The sequence below is a fragment of the Tenrec ecaudatus genome, chromosome 9, assembly GCF_050624435.1.
Source record: "Tenrec ecaudatus isolate mTenEca1 chromosome 9, mTenEca1.hap1, whole genome shotgun sequence".
NCBI classification, from domain to species: Eukaryota; Metazoa; Chordata; class Mammalia; order Afrosoricida; family Tenrecidae; genus Tenrec; species Tenrec ecaudatus.
The window spans coordinates 71,095,648-71,116,286 of NC_134538.1; the positions used below are offsets into that span (position 1 = coordinate 71,095,648).

Genomic DNA, 20,639 nt, shown 5'->3' on the forward strand with positions numbered 1-20,639 from the left:
AATCTTCTGAGAACATTTATTCTCATGGCCAGACCAAATGAGAGAGCACTACATTTTCCAGAAAGTTCTCCAGGTAATTTGTAGATCATCAGACTCCATGCCTGGACTTCTGATTGTCTAAGCTCCCTCAAGCAATGATGTGACTTTTCAGGGCGAAGCAGGGGATGCCACCCGTGCAGGTGATGCTTTAATAGCTCAAAGCAATGTTCTTTGGCTGTGAGAATTCATTCAGGCCACACCATCTGTGCTGTCTTTTCATCTTTTACTCTTGCTCTCCTGCAGCCAATGTCGATTACTTCAGCCAGCCTAACTCTCCTTGGGGGTTGTGGGGGTTAGACAGGAGAAGGCTCAGAGGTGGGCCTTCTGGACTGAAAAGTGCCTGGCCTATGTCACACCATACTTCATTTCACGGGCTTCCAGGAAGTTTGCATCTATCACACTTTCTAGTCTGTTTTGACAATGCCCATCAGGAGAGAGCCCCTATGCTTTCCTTCCTAATGCCGCGACCCTTTCACACAGTTCCTCATGTGGTGGTGACCCCCCCCTCCCAATCATAAAATTGTTTCAATTGATACTTCATAACTGTAACTTTTCTACTGTTATGATCAGACGGCCCCTGTGAAGGGGTCATTAGACCCCCAAAGAAGTTGCGACCCACAGGTTGAGAACTGCTGCTCTACGGGATCCAAGAGGTTAAAACTCTTCCTGATTCATCTGCGTGCATCAGGCCCTGCGAGCCAACTATGCCAGATGTTGGCCTGGGTCCCAGAAGCAGTAGCAACACCCCTTTTTCATGAGTGTGGATGGATGCCAGAGGACATCAGGACCTGGGGAGTGGAGTGGAAACATCATACAGAAAAGGAGACTCTAGGAAGCTAGCGTGCAGCCAGTTCCACAGCCCCCCTATGTCATGCTTAACATCCATTGAATTGAGATCCTTGTCCCGGCGACAACCCCCACCTCCTTGCTGAAGTCATCGTTGGATTTGCAATGTCAGTCAAGGGCAAAAAGTGACAAACCTTCCCATTGAAAAACTGAATTCAAGGGCGCCTGTGGTCAGAGATTTACCTGGCCTAATTTAAAATGTAAATTGATATTTCACAATAAAGCAAAAGAACTGCACTGTACTTATTTTAAAAATACATATCATGCATTGAGTATAATTTGCACCAGGTATCAACTGGTTCAGAGCTTTTGTAGGTTACAAAACATGTTCAACTGGACTCAGTAACAATAATGATAGCTAGAACAGCTTGTATTGTTTACCTTTATTACCTTATAAGACAGCCACTGTAATCCCCTTTCTAAAGAAACAGTTTTCCCAAGGTCGCTGAAGAAGTAATGAGTAAATCTAGCATTTGAACCCAGTGGCTAGTTCCCAGACCAGGCTCAGAGCCTGCCTAGATCTCTGATTGTCCCTCAACTCAGTCCCTCTTGTGAGATTAGCAAATAAAGTCTAGTATATGAAGTGCCTGACCCACCAACACAGAACCAACACCCGAATGCCCTCTATGAGAAATGCCCTTCATCCTCTGCCTCTCTCAAGAACTGAGAGCATGACCCTATCATTTGATCTCTCTTATGGTCCATTTCAATTTACTCTAGTGTTTAATATTTCCGGCTTTGTTTTTGATTAGGGTTTTGTTTCCTGCCTTCCTTTGTTATGCTTATTAGGTTTTGTTTGTTTCCTCTTTCCTATTGTTTTGTATATGAAACCCGGGCTAAATAAATCTGCAGAGGCGTACCTGCACTAAGGGTTCCTTGGGGACGTGGCAGGGAAGGTTGGGGGACATGGGGAGTTAATGAGAAGAACAAGACTGAAGAAAATGTTCAGAAACTGGGTGTGGTGATGATTGCACACTCTGCTTGGTGGGCTTGAACCATTGACTTGTATGCTATGTGAATTCGACGCCAATAGAAGGAGCCCTGGTGGTGGAGAGGTTAAGAATTGCACTGTCATCTGCATGGTTGGCACTTTCAAACCAGCAGCAGCTCCTCAGGAGAAAGACTGGGCATCTAGTCCTGGAAATAGTTACCGTGTCAGAAATCCACAGGGACCACAATGAGTCGGCATTGACTCTATGGCAGTGATTTTTTTTTGTTTGGTTGGTTTTGTGGGTTTTTTTTTAATTTAAAACTATTGGGAAAATAATAGAACTGATAATATTAAATGAAGTCTAAAAGTGATGATGGCAACATATGTACAAATGTGCTTGACATAATAGATGAATGTATGGATTGTGGTAAGAGCTATAAGAACCCCCAATAAAAGTATTTAATGAAAAAAACAACACTCAAAGCCACAGGGCAGAAGAAAAAAAAAGAAGTCCAAGCTTTACTTAGTGAATTGGCTTAAAAGAAGGCTCCAGGAATTGAGAGCATAACAATGTAGCTACTTCGGTAAAGCCGACACAGCACTGGAAGGGCTCCCGGGCCTGTGCCAAGAAATTTGAAAGAGGCCAACTGACTCCAAGAGATGCATGTTCATGCCCATTCTGAAGAAGATGGCCCAACGGAATGCATACATTATCTGAAAATATCATTCACACCACACATAAGGAAAATTTTGCTGAAGATAATTCAAAGACAGCTGTAGCAGTACATTGACAGGGAACTTCTGGAATCCAAGCTGGACTCAGAAGAGAATGTAGAACGAGCAATAGCATGGCACGTGTCAGATGGACCTCAGCTGAAGGCGGAGAGTACCAGAAAGATGTTTGCTCATGTTCTGTTGGCAACACAAAGGCATCAGATGTCGTATCATAAAAATTGGATTGTGAAGGATGAGAATGCCAAAACATTGAATTGTGCTAATGCAGAGCCTCGACAAAGAAGCAAGCATTCAAATATAACCAGGTGTTACTGTGCGGTTTCAAATCTGGGTCTGGTAGTACCATAATCTGCTGTCAATTTGAGATTTGCGAGTGAAGGGGTAGCATATATCCTGTCCATCAGGTTGCAGCTTGATGAGCTCATTTGGAGGCACTAAGGAGATAGTTTACTGGAGGTGGGACACACACTCACTCCATGTGAGACATTACTGAAGATGAGCCTGATGGAGCTACCTGATGCAGCCAGAGCCCTGGAGCTGAAGAGCCACGTGGAGACCCATGCCAGTGCTGAGATGCCTCTACCACCATTGGATCCACAAGACTTTCCATCCACTTACTTGTGATCTTCCTGCTTTCAGCATCATTGCATATGTTCATGAGTCTGAAGAGGAATTTACAAATTGGGATTGGACACACGGGCTAATGTTGGACTTAAGGACTTGATCTGAACTGGGCTGGGATATTTTCTCAATAATCAATTGCTCTTGTCAATAAAGCTATTTCTTGTAAACATATGAGTGTCTATGAATTTGTTTCTCTAGTCTACCCGGACTAATACACTGGGAAAGTATAAGTCAGTGTTGTACCTTTTCATCATATTTACTCAATCTGTATACTTAGCAAATAATTCAAGGAACTGAAGTAGATGAAGAAGAGTGCAGTTCCAGGATTAAAGGAAGATTCATAACAACCTTGCTTGCGGAAGGTGGGAAGGGCTTGAAGCACTTACTAATGAAGATAAAAGACTGCATTCCTCAGTATGGATTAAACTTCAACATAAAGAAAACAAAAATCCTCACAACTGAACCAGTAAGCAACATCAGGATAAATGCAGAAAATATTGAAATTGTCAAGAATTTTGTTTTACTTGGGTAAAATAAAACCCAATCAACACCCACTGAAGCAGAAGTCAAGCAACCAAGTAACATATTGTACTGGGCAGAGCAAGTTGTCACTTAGAAGGTGCACCTGACCCAAGTCATGATATTTCTATCACTTCAAATACTTGCAAACGCTAGACAATGACTAAGGAAGACCAAAGACAAATTGATATCTTTTACTTAAGGTGTTGAATATTTGATAAACCATGGACTGTTGGAACAATGAGCAAATCTGCCTTGTACAGCCAGAATGCTTCTTATAATCATCCTGTTGTACAGGATCACTATGAATCACAACCAATTGACTGCACTTCACAAAACCAATAACACACAGTGCATTATTATAGCACTGGTAGTTCAGAAGTCTCCATGGTTTTAATAATCTTTTCTTTTCATTGAGTTGCTCCCCATACAGATATTATTTCACATAAATGCATACAAACTATCCTGTGGTTGCGGTTATTTGCCATCAGATTGTCTCAGACTCATGGCAACTCCATACACAAATGAATAAAGTATTGGCTAATCCAGCACAATCTTCATGATTGTTGGTACACTCGAGTCCAACTTGGACACTGGGTATTTTGAGTGACTTCCACTGTGGCACGGTAGACTTTGGGCTCCTAGTCACAAAGTCAGTGGTTCAAACCCACCAGATACTCAAAAGGAGAAAGATGAGGCTGCCGGTTCCTGTAAAGATTTACAGCCTCCGAAACAATGTATAGAATTTCTATGGGTCCTAATGACTCTATGGCAGTAGATTTGGATTGGGTTTGGTCTGATCTAGATTTCTTTCCCAGCACTATCTAGGATAATATTCTGTTGTGAGCCATAGAATTGTTCATTGGCCGGTGTCTGTCTTAAACAGGAGGTTCCATTGAAACCCGTCCACCATGGGTGACCCTGATGCTATTTGAAATATCAGTGGCATAGCTCCCAGCAACACAACAACTCGCATGCCACCTGTATGACCAGATAACAGATGGCTAGTTGGAGACTATCAGATTATCATATCATATGTTAATTGTGCTTTTACTTCATAATTATTTTCTTCTCCTTTGCCCTCCTCATCCATGTCCTGACTACCACAATGAGCCATGTCAACCCCTGGGGGCGTATCTGGCCATGGTATACTCTCATCTCATCGCCTCTTCCAGAGACATCTAAACACATCCACATCCAAATGGAACATGCTTTTCACCAGCCCTCAGTGCTGGGTGAGTCTCTAATGTGAGTCAGAGCCAATGGAAGCTTTGTCCTCGCCCATTGTTCTTTTGTTGTGATGCCCCAGTTTCGTGAAATAATTTTAGGAAAATTGAACTTGAACAACTCAGTATTATGTAATTAATAGCATTCAGCTGCAATTTTAATTATTCACTGGATCAAGGCTGACATCTGGCAACAGTCTGTTAGGCAGCAGGAGCAGTGAGCTGGTGACTAGCTTCAGCAGCCTGCACAATGGTTGAATATTGAAGCGTGAGCTGGAAATCCAAATGTACCGACAGGGTCCCTAAACTAAATTTGGGGAGGATTCAGAAATTGATATCTGAATATGTGATTGGAGTAGACAACTGACTCCTGCTGCCCAATTTCTAGGAATCTCCTTTGGAATGATGGTTCTCATTGCCCTTGATAACAATGATAAGCCATTGCCACTGAGGCCACACAGACGTGTACAGCCCCATGTGAGTACAGCTGCTCTCCATAAGTTTTCAATGGCTGATATGTTTTCAGAAATCTATGGCTAGGACTTTATTCTGAGCGAACTCTGAGTGAAAATGATGCACCAACCTTGCAGTTCACAGCTGAGTATCACCCAAGGACCTCAGTCCTTTTTTTAATACTTACAATTAACACATACCAATTCATTGGTCTTGACAACCCTAGGAAATAGGTACTAATATTGACTCCATTTTTCAAAAGCGAATATCAAGACCCAGGAAATAAAATAACTTTCCTCATGTCACAGAGCAAGTAGGTAGCCAACTTGGGATTCAAATTCAAGGTGTCTTATTTCAGAACCAAGCTTTGAGCAATGGGACTTCCCAGGGACTTTTCCTTCCTATCAGATGATGGCCTATAGGGTCACTTTGGGTTAGAATCAACTCAATGGCAGTGAGTTTTGAGGATGGCCTTCACCCAATGGCTTGTCTTGGATTCTTTCTTGTCCTTCAGGGATGACTTTAAGTTCACTTCCTCACTTACATAGATGAAGAAATGCATCTCATGTGGCACAGAATCATCATCTGCTGATTCATCATTTGTCTCCACCCTTCATTAAATTCCTCAAGGTGTCCTATCCTCTCACCTGGTTTATAACTTGGTGCTTAACCCAGAGTAGGCACTCCAAAAATGCCCAGGGAATGAATGAACGAAGACATGCTTGAGTGAATATTTCCATATACAATCAAACACTGCTAAGGCTAATCAAACTATCAAATCTAGAAACAATTCTGCAGGAATCACTTTAATAGAATTGGAAACTTATTTATCGGAAACATTAGAACTAGATGTGATTTTGAAATCAGAATTTTTCATATTTTAGGACAATAACATCTAATATATATGTCATAACTCACCCAACACCCCCAGTAGGGTTGTTGCCAATATTAACCAATCATGCACATGTACATTTCAGTAGGGGAATGTGTAGATTTTCACAAGATTTAGGATAAAGCTGCCTGACATCAGATCAGGTCAGGTGTTGCCACCGTTTGGATGTGCTGCCAAACTAGGGGTGGGTGGGGGGAGGAATAAAACAGTTGTTGGTTTTCAGAAGTGTTTGGTTTTGGGCCTGTGGATAAAGAATGGTGGATTTTATACAGTTCCACTTTACACACTTTAAATCAATCTACTCTCTCATGTCTAGAATATATGGTTTTGATCATTTGGTTTGAGCCCTTGAAATAAGTGTAAGAAGGTTAATTCAGTGAGCTGTCAGTTTCTAGAGATCATTTATTGTTCTTTCAAGGGCAAACCCATACCCCCAATTTCTCTAATGCAAGTAGGAATGGCTTTGTTATACTAAAGTGAGGCCTTTCACCCAGTGCCTATTCCTAGAGTAAAAGATGATGCCTTCAATCCACATCATCATTTTGCTTATTCTTCCCTCATCCTCCTTTTCTCAGGCAGAAAAACAATACAAAAAATATAATATAATATAGCAAGAGGTCAAATACGTACACCGGAGGACACTCCCTAGTCTCACAGGACATAGTCGCTTCAAACTCTTTTTCAAAAATGTTTCTTAGCAGGCACACAAACACACGCACACAATCTGTTGGCATTGATTAACTTCTGACACAGGATGACACCAGATCTGCTGCATGGGGTTTTCTTAGCTGTAATCTTGACAGAAGCAGATCTCCAGCCTTCATTCCATGGTACCACTGGATGGGTTCAAAGCACCAGCCTTTAGGTTAGTAGTAAGTATTTGTACCATCTAGGGACCTTTCATACTCACAACTTATGTCAAATAATTGCTTGTCCTTTGGAACCTAGTAATATTTTACAAAATTCCCAGCCACAGAATAACAGAGCCAATGATACAGAACTACCATAGCACAAAAATAGCTTGCACAGTCCCCTTTAGTGTTTTGATAAATACCTGTGTAACCTGGGCTTTTGGTAGGTATAGCATCCCAATCCATGAGGTAGACTCCATGCTGCTTGTCAGGCTCCACACTGAGTCTGGTTGTACTCATTTTCTAAAGTACTTAGAACTGTTAAGGAATTCTTGACTCAATAGAAGATTTAGTAAAAGGTGTGTGTGTGTGTGTGTGTGTGTGTGTGTGTGTGTGTGTGTGTGTGTGTGTGTGTGAGTTCACAAAGCAATTAGGTTGTGGTACACCCGCATGAACATGAGCTCAACTGATTGAACAATCACATTACATTGCACCAAGGAAGACACTAATACAATATAGATCATGCTTACATTATACTAGATTACCTTATAGAAAGTAATGAGGTTATATCTTGATATATGTGAAGTCATCACATCACATGACAGAAAATAAACTGCCCTTCCCAAAACCAACCGATTTAATCCCATGGAACTATTCCATGACAACAATTCTAGTTGCAGGTCTTTAGTCAAACAATTATGAACCATAGCCTAGTCAACTTGACAGCTCAAATTAATCATCGAAGGGAAGTATTTGCTTGATTATCACAATAAGGACCTTGGTTTCTCAGGCTCATGAATAAGAATGACGGTTGCCAACTAATGACAAGTCAAGAAATTCAGAAATGTTGCTGTTGGTTGTTGGGTGGTACTGAGACAGTTCTGACCCATAATGACTTTGTGTACAAAAGAACGAAACATTGCCTGATCCTGTATTAGCCTCACAATTATGGTTATGTTTCAGCACATTGTTGAAGCCACTATGCAAATCCATCTCACCAAGTTTCTTCTTCTTCTTCACTGACCCTTTACTTCACCAAGCATGATATCCTTCTCCTGGGACTCTTCCCTCCTAAGACCATCTCCAAAGCACAAGAAAAGAAGTTTCACCATCCTTGTTCCCAAGGATCATTCTGGTTGTACTTCTTCCAATGAAAATGTGTTCATTCTTCTGCAGTTTGTTCTTTTCCAGCAGCATGATACAAATGTATACCTTTATGTTAATCTGGGTAGACTAGAGAAACAAATTCATGGACACTGATATGTGTATAAGAAAGATCTTTATGCAAAAGAACAATTGAATATTGAGAAAACATCTCAGCCCAGTCCAGATCAAGTCCATAAGTCTGATATTAGCCCATATGTCCAATAACAATCTATAAAGTCCTCTTCATACTCACAAAACACATGCAATGTCGCCGAATGCAGGAAGATCACAGGTCAGTGGGTGGGAAGTCTTGTGGACCCAGTGACATAGTAAGCATCTCAGCACTGACAGGGGTCTCTGCATGGCTTCTCCAGCTTCCCGGGCTGCATCAGGGTAAGTCCATGTGGCTTCTCCTTGTCAGTAGAGAGTCTCTCAGGAAGTGAGGAGAGAGAGTGTGTCTCCTGCCTCCAAGTAAGAAATACCAGAGTACTCAGAATCCTCAAGAGAAGGCCATACCCACACAGGCCTCATTGGCTGTGACCTGATTGACAGACTCCACTCCTTCACTCGTAATCCTTTCAAGTCCCAAATTGACACCAGATTATGTAACTACCACAACCTTCTTCTTCAGTCTTCCATAACTCATTGACAAGCTTTCACATGCATATGAGTCGATGAAAAATACTCATATTGTGCCTCAAAGTGGCATCTTTGTTCTGTTCATGTTGGTTTAATACTTAAAGAGATCTTTTGATGATTTGTCCAACACAATGCTTTGATTTCTTGAATGCTGCTTCAATGAGCATTGATTATGGATCAAAGTTTAAAAAGAAAAGGTCCTTGACAAGGTCAAATTTTTTTCCCAATAAAGATTTTCAGAGTATTCGCTGTCATTGAATCTATTCCAATGTATAGGGTTCCGTGACTATAAACAGCCTCATCTTTCTCCCTGGATCACCTGATTGTTTTGAACTGCTAACCCTGAAATTAGCAGTCCATTGTGTAACTCACTACACCACCAGGGCTTCTATCAACTCAGAGTCAATTTAAAAACTCACTACCATCAAGTAGATGCCAACACATCAAGTAGATGCAACCCTATAGGTCAGGGTAGAACTGCCCCTGTGAACTTCAGAAAATTCTCAACGTAAGTGGTTCAAATAGTAAAACTTAAATAAAAGATTTCTATGGTAGAATATGTAAAGTGGTTTACATTTCAACTTACAGAACAAAAAACATGGTCTCTTTATTTCCTGGGGGCCTCAACTTCAATACTCCAGGGCCACTACACTTCAGTAAAATTATTTCATCTGCCCATATGGGCCAAGTTCAAGATCAAAGCAGAAACAAGCTCTGCTGAGTGGAGAACAGAAGCTTGGCTAGGACTCTTGCTTGCTATGACCCACACTGAGCTCAGTGTCATCCAGTCAACGCTGACCCACAATGGCCCTAAAGGACAAGGTAGAACTGGCCCTGTGGGTTTCTGACACGGACCTTCAGTTTTATTCTTAGAATGAATCGCTGTCACATACTCCCTAAACAGCCATATCTGAAAATATCCCTATTTGTTTTCACAAACATGGTTTCTCATTTTTTCTTTAGCTCATCATGAGTTTTGTTTTCTTTTGCCTAGAGCTATACAAAATTCTGTGCCATTCAAAGATGCCGATGCAGATAAATACAGTGTTTTCCCAGTAAGTATTGACAGTGGTAACCTGCTTTTCACTAAGTAGTGCCTCGATTCCTATACAACTATTTCCTTTAATAAGGAAATTGGAATTCACTGGACTATATTAAAAATGATGTATGGACAAGACACCATTTAATGGCTTTGAAGGACTTTTGGGCATCAGATTAATACACTGGCCATTGGGGATTCATAGGCCTTGGTGGCTAGAATTCGCATGGGGAGTACGCAAGGGTCCTGTGAATTATTGTGTAAATTCTTAGACTTAAACCTTCATTCATTTGTTTTTCAAAAGTGTGTGTGTGAATATGTGATTTAGTGTAATTAAAATGTCATGGTGTTCTCCACAAATGCAGACAAGCAAACAGCGTGCCACCAGCTCCCGTTACCTGGGCTTGGGTTACCTCAGATACTCTACTTGCAAATGGAAGAAATCAAATATTAGCTATTCTGACTCTTGGCTCTTTAAAAGCAATCTGGCTTTTACATACAAAGTCACATCATAGCCAGTTTAACAGGGGGGTTATAAAGCATGCTATAAAATGATCAAATAACCCAGTTGCTTCAGAGCCTGAGAGGACGGGTGAATCACCATGGAAGCCTAGTGTATGCAGTCAGCAAGTCAGACCCACCAGCTGTTCCCTGGAGCAAAATGCAACTATGTACTCCCACAGAGGTTTCGTCTCAGAGAGCCTAAGGAGCAATTCTACTCTGCCTTACAGGGTGCTATGAGTTGGAATGAACTAGATGGCAGTGGGTTTGATTTTTTTTTAGTGGAATTTGAGGGAGTAGAGTATAGGTATTATTTATGGAGGTATGCATAGACACGCACATGAGAACACACAAATATACACACAAACAGGCACCTACATACATACACATGTGCTCATGTTTACACCTATTTGACCACATACCAGCGCGCACCAACAAACTCAGCACCAGACTCACTGTGGTCTAGTCAACACCAACTCATAGCAACCCTATAGGAGAGGGTAGAACTTCCCCTGTGCGTTTCTGAGACTCTGTACAGGAGTAGAAAGCTCCATCTTTCTCCCAAGGAGTGCTTTGTGGTTTTGAACTGCTGACCTTTCAATTAGCAGTTCAATAGATGCCTCTACACACACAGGCCCGCAAATTATACAATACACACACACACACATTAACCTTCTGTTAGGCTCTGGTACTATCACATTTCCCTCACACAGCCGGCCCTACCATAATGCCTTTAATTTTCTGAGTGCACTTTCATGTCCTCTGGCTCTATGTGAATTGCAAACTGCAGATGGCAGGAGCACGCGGGCAGCTTCATTGTGGCGACATCAACGCTGACCTGCGTTTCTCCTGAACACTTTCTCCTGCAGACCCTGCGCGGCTATCACTGGCGAGGACGAGACTGCAATGACCAGGACAAGATGGTGTACCCGGGCAGAAGGTAACTGACTCTGTCAACTTTCTGAGTATGACACTGCTTTCTTCCAAGAAAGCCGGAGGTAAAACTTCTTCCCCTGACCCAAGGGATTCCCATGTACACGTGAGGAAACCTTTGTGTCCCAACTAAAGTAGAGCTCAGTGGAGAGAAAAGCTATATCCATGCAGTCATTGGTCCAGGAAACGCTCAACATGCACCCACATTAGGTCAGGCCGCCTCCATCATGTTGAGTGCTCGCTAACCTGGAATCAGGCCTTGTGAGGCATAATCCAGTGGGTGAAGCAAACAAAGAAGATAGATTATGCTGGGTACTCACCCAGCCTCCTCCCCCAGTTCTGCAAGCAGGATTGCGCTCAGAAAGGGTGGGCTCACTCCCTAGGAGTAAGGCGAGGGCATTGAGAAGGGAGAGCATGGCACAGTGTATTTCTGGCTGGTGTGCCGCCACTCCTGTCTCTTGCTTCAAAAAGTGGGTATACCAACCTTCTACGCTGTAAATACAATCCCAAAGTGTGAACGTGACCAGATGTTTGAGCGTGTTAGAAGCACAACTTTAACAGCTTCACCTGTTTAAATAAAATAGACTGCAGATGTGCTTATCACCTTTCCCAAACAATCCGGTTGGTGAATATGGTCAATCAAAGAAAACACGGGATTTGGTCCAGAGTTCTCAGCACATCACCCAAACTCAGACGGATATCAAAGGGGGCAAATGAAGCCTCCTTTCTGCCTGCCACGGTGCACAGTGAGAGAAGGAGGCCATTGTCTGCGTGGCAATTGAAGTAGCACTTGCGTGTGCCCTCATTTACACATGAAGCTAACATTCACTGAGTGGCAAGTCGATTCCAAGACCCACGTTGATGTTTTCCCCTTAGGCCAGTCAACTGGGATGCACAGCAAGACTCAAACTGCAATGGCATTTGGGTAAGCAACAAAATTTGGATGTCGTACTGTTCGCTCTCCCCCGCTCCCCAAATCCCATCCCCTGTTTGTTTCAGTGAGATCTAGACAGCCCCAAGAGATTGTTTTCTGCCATTTGGAAGGGAGTGCCAATGATGTGAGGTGCATTTGAGGCCCCTTGTACCTTGCTTGAGGTCGTCCAGGTCTGATTTTTCTCTTCTGCTTTGAATGGTGTGAAATTAAATGAGAAGCGGCGCTAGCAAACCCGTACAGCTGACCAAACAGAGGTTGGAGCAAAGCACCTGCTGTCACCATCATATTACAGTCATTTTTCTAGTCCGTGCGCTGAGGCAGGCAAAGGGGAAACGACTCTGTAGGCATCCAATGGCCCACACCACCTCCTTTTCTGTTTTCTTTCCTCCTGCCCCGCTATCATGCTTACCCGTCATTCATCTCTCAGTCATTCCTCTCGGATACATTACAACACTCTCATCCCCGTCCATTTCAGATCCCTTGCCCTTCCCCAGTCCCTGTCATTACTTGCTCATCACTCTCCTCCCCGTGCCTCCTCTTCTCCCACCCCACCCCCACCCCGGAACCATTGGTCCCATTGCTGTTTCCTTGGGATTGCTTAGCCCGCATATCTTATAGAGACAGACACCAAGAGACAGTGGGGGGGGAAACAAGTAGAGACCATATAACTCAACTCCCTGCCATCGGGTCAATTCAGACTCAGAACTAACTGCTCCTCTCCGCGTCTGCGACCGTCACTCGGGAGCACAGAGCCCCATCTTTCTCCCCCAGAGAGGCTGGTGGGTATGAATCGCTGATCTTTTGGTCTTTCCGTTTGCAGTCCAACTTGTCACTGTAACCGATGGTACCATCTGGGCGTCCTTGAATACTACCCACACTGCCCCCCTCCACTAACGGATAGCTTTCACTCTCGGGGGGTTAACAAGTGCCCTCAACTGTAGTAACCTAGTAACCAAGGCCCACAGATTCCTCAAACTCACCCTCATTGATATTGTACGGCAGCTAATTGCTCGGGGTGTTCCCTGAGAACTGGGGAATGTTTAGTAGCATCACTGACTGCTATCTGCTAGCACCCTCTCCACCCAGCTATGAAGACCAAAATGTCTCCAGAGAATTCTAGGTAGCCCTGAGGGAGAGGTCGAGGGGGAGAGGGAGCAGATGGTGCCAGGTAGTAGAGTCTCTGCTCTACAAGCACCAGTGCTTAGATCCTGGAGGTATCAGGACCCTGCGTCCAGAAGAGTCCCAACCTGGGCATCTCTCGTAGCACTCCAGCCCTGCACACCCCTCTGAACGAGATGATCCACTTTCCGGTTCTCCCCGGTTCCTTTTGAGTCAGAGTGAAACGATGTTGAACAAGAGGGTCAAGCTACTTTAAAGGGTTATACCTCATAATTACCTCATAAAGTCCTTTGGGAAGAATTCATTGCATGTGCCTCGCACATTTAAACAAAGAAAATTTTAATCTCAACATTTCTCTTTTAAAGGGGGTTGATCCAAAGGATGGCATTCCATATGAGAAGAAATTCTGTGAAGGTATGAACCGCAAGATTGAGCGTGCTTTTTACCACAGACGATTCGTTCCTAGTGTGATTCCAGTAGAAGTGAGCAGGGCGCCCCAGCAAGCAAGTGGCTACTGTTGGAATTTATTTTAGCTTGAACAGTTTTCATGTTCTCCCATGACAGACCAACCAAAGACAAAGGATGTAGAAAAAGGAGACAGAATCTAGAAAAGTAAAACTGAATTTGTTTAATTGAGTCCGTTATCTGGGAATTGGAAATTTTAATGATCGTGTTAGGAAAGGCTACAGGGTGGGGGGGACTAGGTACCCAAAGCCCAGCCCTTCTCCAAATAAGAAACCAAGTAGCGGCAATAGCTAGAATTTTTCATCTAGAATCTTAATTTTCTTCTCAAGATTCTAGAGTAAGATTTCATAATTTAGTCCTGTTAGATCCCTGTATCTACTCCGTGAAAGCTGTATGCCTTGGAGACTTGAAGGAAATCCCCAAGGTATGACCATGGGACACTCCCAAAACAAATACTCAAAGAGCTCTGTATCCTGAATGTGCAAATATCACAGACAGGGAGGCCACCAAGGTGGCTAGGAGAAATTGACCACTCCACCCCATTACCGAACACCTGCTACTGATGATTCCCAAAGCTTTGAGCAAGACCCTGCATATCATGGCATATTTTCTGTCTCAGCAATGCTTTCCTCCAATAGCTGCATACATCATCTTCCTTAATTCAAAGGGTATTTTGTGAGTATCTATTCCTACTTCATCCTGCAGCTATACTTGGCACAGATTATAAAATAATCTGGAAGGTAACGGATTTGAGGAAGGTGACAGGTAGTGCACGTGCACTTCTAGGCCAACTTCAACTTAGCACTCTGTTCTGAATTTCGTTCCATCAACTTAAAGTCTAATTGTCTTTAAGATCTTAGAAGGGGAATAGAAAATGTAAAGGGAGGATAAAAGTGTAAAGACTGCATATATATTTATGTAGTTCAGATTATTGGTTGGAGCAGAAGAATGAACAGATAGGAGAATAGACAGATTGATGAATGAAGGAGCCCAGATCTAGGTGAAACCCTGATATGAGGTCCTAGGGTCACTGTGAGAAGCCTCTTAAATTCTCCCACATCTTAGTACACTGTCCCCTCTTGGAGATCCCTGACCTTCCATTATCCATTATCCATGTTGCTGGTGCTATGGTGTCCAGGATAAGGTGATCCTATAATGACTCTGGGTGACCCTCCAGCAGGATGCGTGGGGTTTGGAAAAGGATATTCATATGTAAAAGATTTGTGTAGATGGGCCTCAGATACAAATCAAATGATTCTTAACTTCCAAACAAGCAAAGCTGCATGGAATCCTGGATATTTCCATCTCCCCATTAATCAGCTAGAATCATCTATCCGGTGCTTTTCCACATATGGATTTGGGGCTTTAAAAGACAACATCATCTTAGGAAAAATCAAAATTGTTCCATAAGATCATTAATTCTTAAAGAGAATTATAACAGAAATGATTGTGTTTTCCAAGAAAGCAATTTCCAGAACCAAAATATAGGGCGTATTGCTGAGTTCAGATGAAGTTTTGATTCCCTTATTCATCCATCATTCACTCAGGATGCTGTACAGCCAGTTTGCTTTGTGTTGAGCTGCTCCACACACCTGCATCTGCAGTGCTTAGCCAGCAGGTCTGATAGCCTAGAAATCTCCTCCAGCTCCTCAATGGATGGCCCTCATTCTTCAGCTCAGGAGCAGAGGTGATGCATCGCTATTAGGATGTTGGGAGCATGCGATGCACACCAGGGTACCAGGCTATCTGCACTCAGAACTAACCAGCCAGGAGGCTCCAGACAACATGAGCACATATATAACGTCAATACATGGTCTGCCTAGGTTCACAGCCCAGGGGAATCATTCTGCTGGGAGACTCAGCGGGGGCTCATTTCCACATCGCTCCCGAGTGGATGACAGCGGCACAGATGTCTCTGGTAAGTCACGTTGGCAGTCATCATCTTCAGCTGTGCTGGCCTTGTTTCTCCTGCTCTCTTTCCATGGAATGCCAGCTCAAAACAGGTGCAAATGTTCCTTCTCAGCAAAATCGGTCATGAAGAGCCCGCCGTCACTTCTAGACAAACGGGGTCACGAGGTTTCTCCTACTCATGCTTCTAAGACTCAGTTCCTCCACTGCCAGCAGTAGTCCTGGGAATCAAAGGTGGGGGAAGAAGAAACTATAGCACAGAGTGCAGCCAAGACCACCTGGCTGACTCCCCTGGGGTGGTCGCGCATGTCAGCTTTCAGGCCGGGCTATCCTACCTTTTGCTTGAGCAAGCAAGAAGGGGCAGCAAAGGTGCTCAGCTCTACTAGCCACTGCTGCTGTTCCACAGAAGGGCTTCAGGGCAGGCTTTCGGTTCTTTTTAAGAACTGAGAAGGGGTCAACTTGGCTGGGCCATGATTCTCAGTATTATGAAATGAGGCTCCAGTTTGTGATCTACTGTACTTATCCTATGTGGTATAAAAGCCTCACCTCTATAATGATACAGTGGCAGGAGGAGAGGCAGGTATGTTAATAATACTGGATGCGATCTACAGGATTAGGTTATATCTTGAGTCAAGCTCTTTTGAGATCGAAAAGAGGTTCAACACGCCAGCAGTGATGGGAGGACCACAGTACCACCCAGAAAGAAGAGCTGGGAGAGAAGGTCACTCTGTAGACCTAGGGTTCCTGCACTGAGGACCTCCTAGACCCAGAGCCATGAAAAGACTTTCCCCAGAGCCAGAAGAGAAAGAAAGCCTTCCCCTAGAGCTAGCCCCCTTCAAGTGGTGCTCCGGGCTCCTCAAGTGTGAGAAGAAAAATTTCTGTCTCTTAAAACCATCGCTTGTGTTATGTTTGTTACAACTGTGCTATATAACCAAATTCCTTAAGAGTGACAAGGCTGCCCTCGGGTTTTGTTTTATTAAAAACATGAATAAAAACTACTACTAGGTATATGCCCCCAAAGAATTAAACAGAGATCCAATTAGACATGTGTGTATCACTGTTCATTGCAGAGCTTCAAACTAGTTCATTCCAGATGAATGTTCTGCTGATAATTTGCATTTCCACCCCAGATACCCTGAATGTAGATTCTGGTTCAGTGTATCTGGGGTGGAGATGTAAATTTTCTGCAGGGGCCCAAGTTGGAATGAACTGGTTCTAAGTCCTGGTGGATTGCAACACTCTTCATCAAAGCCTGAAGCTGGAAACAACCTAAGTGTCTATCAACGGATGAATGGATAAACGAAATACCGTGTATTTAACCACAAAATACTCATTCCTGTAGAATTGGTTCTGACTCATGGAAACCACACGTGTTACAGAGTAGAACTGCTCTGATGGGGTTTTCTTGGCTGAATTTTTTATTTTCTAATGAGATTTATTGGCATATAATGCATAAATCATACAATTCAATGATTTAAATATGTTTTAAAATAGTTGTTCAATTGTCATTGCAATCAATTTTAGAATATGCTCTTCATTCTTGTACCCATCATTATTAGTGACTCATTACCCTCCAACCTCCCGAATCATAAGCTTAAGTAACTGTTTATCTTGTTCCTGCCTCGACAGATTTCATATAAGAAAAAACATACAAAAAGCCCCACTACCAATACACGCAGAAAAATCTCAATGCAGGGGAAGGCAGAAGATCATAGAAACCAGAAAAAAATTAAAAATGGGTCAAAAGAGAAAACAGTGGGAGCTTTGGTGGCGTAGTGGTTATGCATTGGACGGTAATCCTCAAGGTCAGCAGTTTGAAACACCAGCCATTCCTCAGGAGGAAGATGGGGCTCTCTACTTTCTAAACAGTTAAAGCCTTGGAAACTCAAAAGAGTAGCTCTACCCTGTCCTATATGGGGTTGACTCAATGGAAGTGTATATATATGTTTGTGTGTGTGTGTGTGTGTGTGTGTGAGAGAGAGAGAGAGAGAGAGAGATTTTCATTAATCATTTTCCAGTGTACTCTGTATGAGGGCAAGACTATCCAAATCTCTAATCACTGGTCCAAGGGAATTTAATGGATGCTTAAAGTGAGTAGGCACTCTGTAAATGGATTTTGGGCTTTTACGATCATCCATAGCCTTCTGCAAACTGGTGCTCAGATTTTAAGCTCTAATACAACTCCCTCTTCAGATCTTGGATTTTATTACTTATAGTCATTTTATCACATGGACTAGTGTGCTCTTTATGCATGGACTAAGCTGACACCACACTTGGAAAGCTGCTTGTTTTAAGGCAAGCTTTTAAAACCCCACACATATCCTCGGATCCTTCACCATACTTTGCTATAGCATTCATATCTTCAATGATCACTTTGTGAGAGCAAGAATTGAGCAAGTCCATGAGCGTAAAAACTAACTGTTTTTAGATTAGAGTTTACAATTAACTATGAGCTCAAAATTCATTCATGTATCTAAAGTTTATGTCTACAACTCATCCACTTTAAAATCAGAATCATTAACTTTTTGAAAACAATTTTAGTAGCCTCCATGAGACATTTTGTAATTCTAATAATTGTATCATTAATCTAGTCAATGGTATGGATTTTAAAGTACTGTTGAGAAAAGGAAACTAAACACATGGGAAAGCTTTTTAGACTAAAATACATGAGATATTCATTTATACAGGTTAAAAACTTAAATAATTGAACATTCCGAAAGTCATGGGCATTACACACATTCAAATATTTCAATCATGCTTACTCACTAAGTCAAAATCATGTTAGGTTACAAAAGCAGTGACAGTATGGGGATAGCAAGTATTTGGAAGTCTTAATCTTCCAATTAGCGAGCAACCTCAAAAGCAAGAGATATGACCCAAAGTCCACGGACTTCCAAATCCACAACCTTGGGATAGCAGCCCTCTGCTGCTTCTCACGGTAGTGTTTCAGCTTTAACCAAAGGGGTGTTTCAGTTCCTTTCATCTGTTTCAGGTAAAGTCAAATGTCCTTAGTGGGGTTTCCAAATAATTTCATTCTGATGTGGTCTATGAAAATGTGCTATACCTCAAAATGACAAAAATATAAAACCCTATAGCATGCAACCAAGGTCACCAAAATCTGAAAAAGGAACTGGGTCAAAAATACATGATTAGCAACTTAATAACTGCCATCGAGTCTATTCCAACTCATATAGACCCTATAGGACGGCATAGAACTGCTCCTTGGAGTTCTGAGGCTAAAAGTCTTCATGAGTACAAAGTCCCATCTTTCTCCTTCAGAGCAGAGTGGCTGGTGGTTTCGAACTGAAGACCTTAAGAATCAAAGTCTAAGGTGTAACCACGAAGACACCAGGGACGCTTAATACTGGTTGGATTTTCCAATTGGGAGTCTATACTGTTCAGCATTTTCCCCAGAGCTAGGCTCACTCTCCTTGATTTACCCAGAACAGCAATGAAATCACCTTCTCATAGACAGACAGAATGCCTCTCCTCTGGTCATGAATCCCCATTGCAATTCACCGATGACTATTATAAGAGTATTTATTAATTTGGGGGGACTGTGGAACAATGGTACATAGCAGGAACTATTTGTTCCTGTCCCATTCGCTACTAAATAAAAACCAGACCCCAGCTGAGGCGAAGCCTCCTTTGAAAAAGTGGATTTTAAGATGAACAACTAAGGGAGTGATACATGGAGGGTATGCATTAGACAGATGCCCCACCATACTGGGAGCCCTGCTTAAATGGTTACATGACCTGCTTAAATGGTTACATGACCTGCTTAAATGGTTACATGACCTGCTTAAATGGTTACATGACCTGAGAACAGATGCCTGTCTTCCTCTCGGTGTTTGTACTTAGGGTAATTGTCTCACATAATATTTGTCCTTTTGTGATTGACTAATTTTGCTCAGCATAATGTTCCATCCATGTCACCAGAGGTACATAATTTCATCAATGTTTTTTAATGATGCCTAGTGTCCCACTGTGTGTATTTATTAAGGTTTCTTTAGCCAATCTTCTACTGATAAGCCTCTGGACTGTTTCCAATATTTTGTTATTGTGAATAGCGCTGCTATAAAAATGTGAGAGCATATGTCTGTGTTATGTCTCTTACTTCTTTAGGGTTTATACCCAGCAGAGGTATTGCTGGAGTGGATGCAATTTCCAGTCTCTGTTGTTTCAAGTCATGCCACATCACTCTCCACAATACCTGTGCTGTTTACAGCCTGCCAGCCGTGTATGAGAGGTCCAATTTCTCTGCACCCTCTCCAGCATTTGTTGTTTTCTGTTTTGTTTTGTTTTTAATTGGACTGTCATTGTCAGGGTTTTTAAAAATCATTTTATTGGGGGCTCCTACAACTCTTATCACCATCCATCCATCCATTGTGTCAAGCACATTTTTACATTTGTTGCCCTCATCATTCTCAAAACAGTTGCTTTCTACTTGAGCCCTTGGTATCAGCTCCCCATCCTTCATGAACCCTCCATAATTCATAAATTATTATTATTTTGTAATATCTTACACTGTCTGATGTCTCCCTTCACCCACTTTTCTGTTATCCATCCCCCAGTGAGGTAGTTAGTGTATTGTGCCAGCCTGGCTGATAAACACACGTGGGATTAATTGAAGGGCACAGAGATAAATGGCTCTGTGAGCCTCACCTTTCTTGTCTTGCTCTTTGAACATCGGACCAGTGTGCGTCTGCCTTGCTTGTTCTGTGCCTCACTTTGCAAGCTACACTACCTGTGGGACACCTAACCCGTGGACTGTGTTGCTGTAATTTGAGGTTCCTTCAAAACCTGCTTCACCACACAATTGGAATTTACATCTCTTGT

The 20,639-nt window shown here is 42.6% G+C and overlaps 1 protein-coding gene across 1 annotated transcript in view; it reads left to right on the plus strand.

Moving 5' to 3' along the window:
• Positions 1-20,639, plus strand: part of AOAH (acyloxyacyl hydrolase) — a 248,111-nt gene that overhangs the window by 117,135 nt on the left and 110,337 nt on the right. The window contains exons 7-11 of the mRNA XM_075557546.1: positions 9,896-9,956; positions 11,311-11,381; positions 12,251-12,299; positions 13,793-13,841; positions 15,716-15,810. Coding sequence (XP_075413661.1) covers positions 9,896-9,956; positions 11,311-11,381; positions 12,251-12,299; positions 13,793-13,841; positions 15,716-15,810 — 325 coding nt within the window. The remainder of the gene's footprint in view (positions 1-9,895; positions 9,957-11,310; positions 11,382-12,250; positions 12,300-13,792; positions 13,842-15,715; positions 15,811-20,639) is intronic.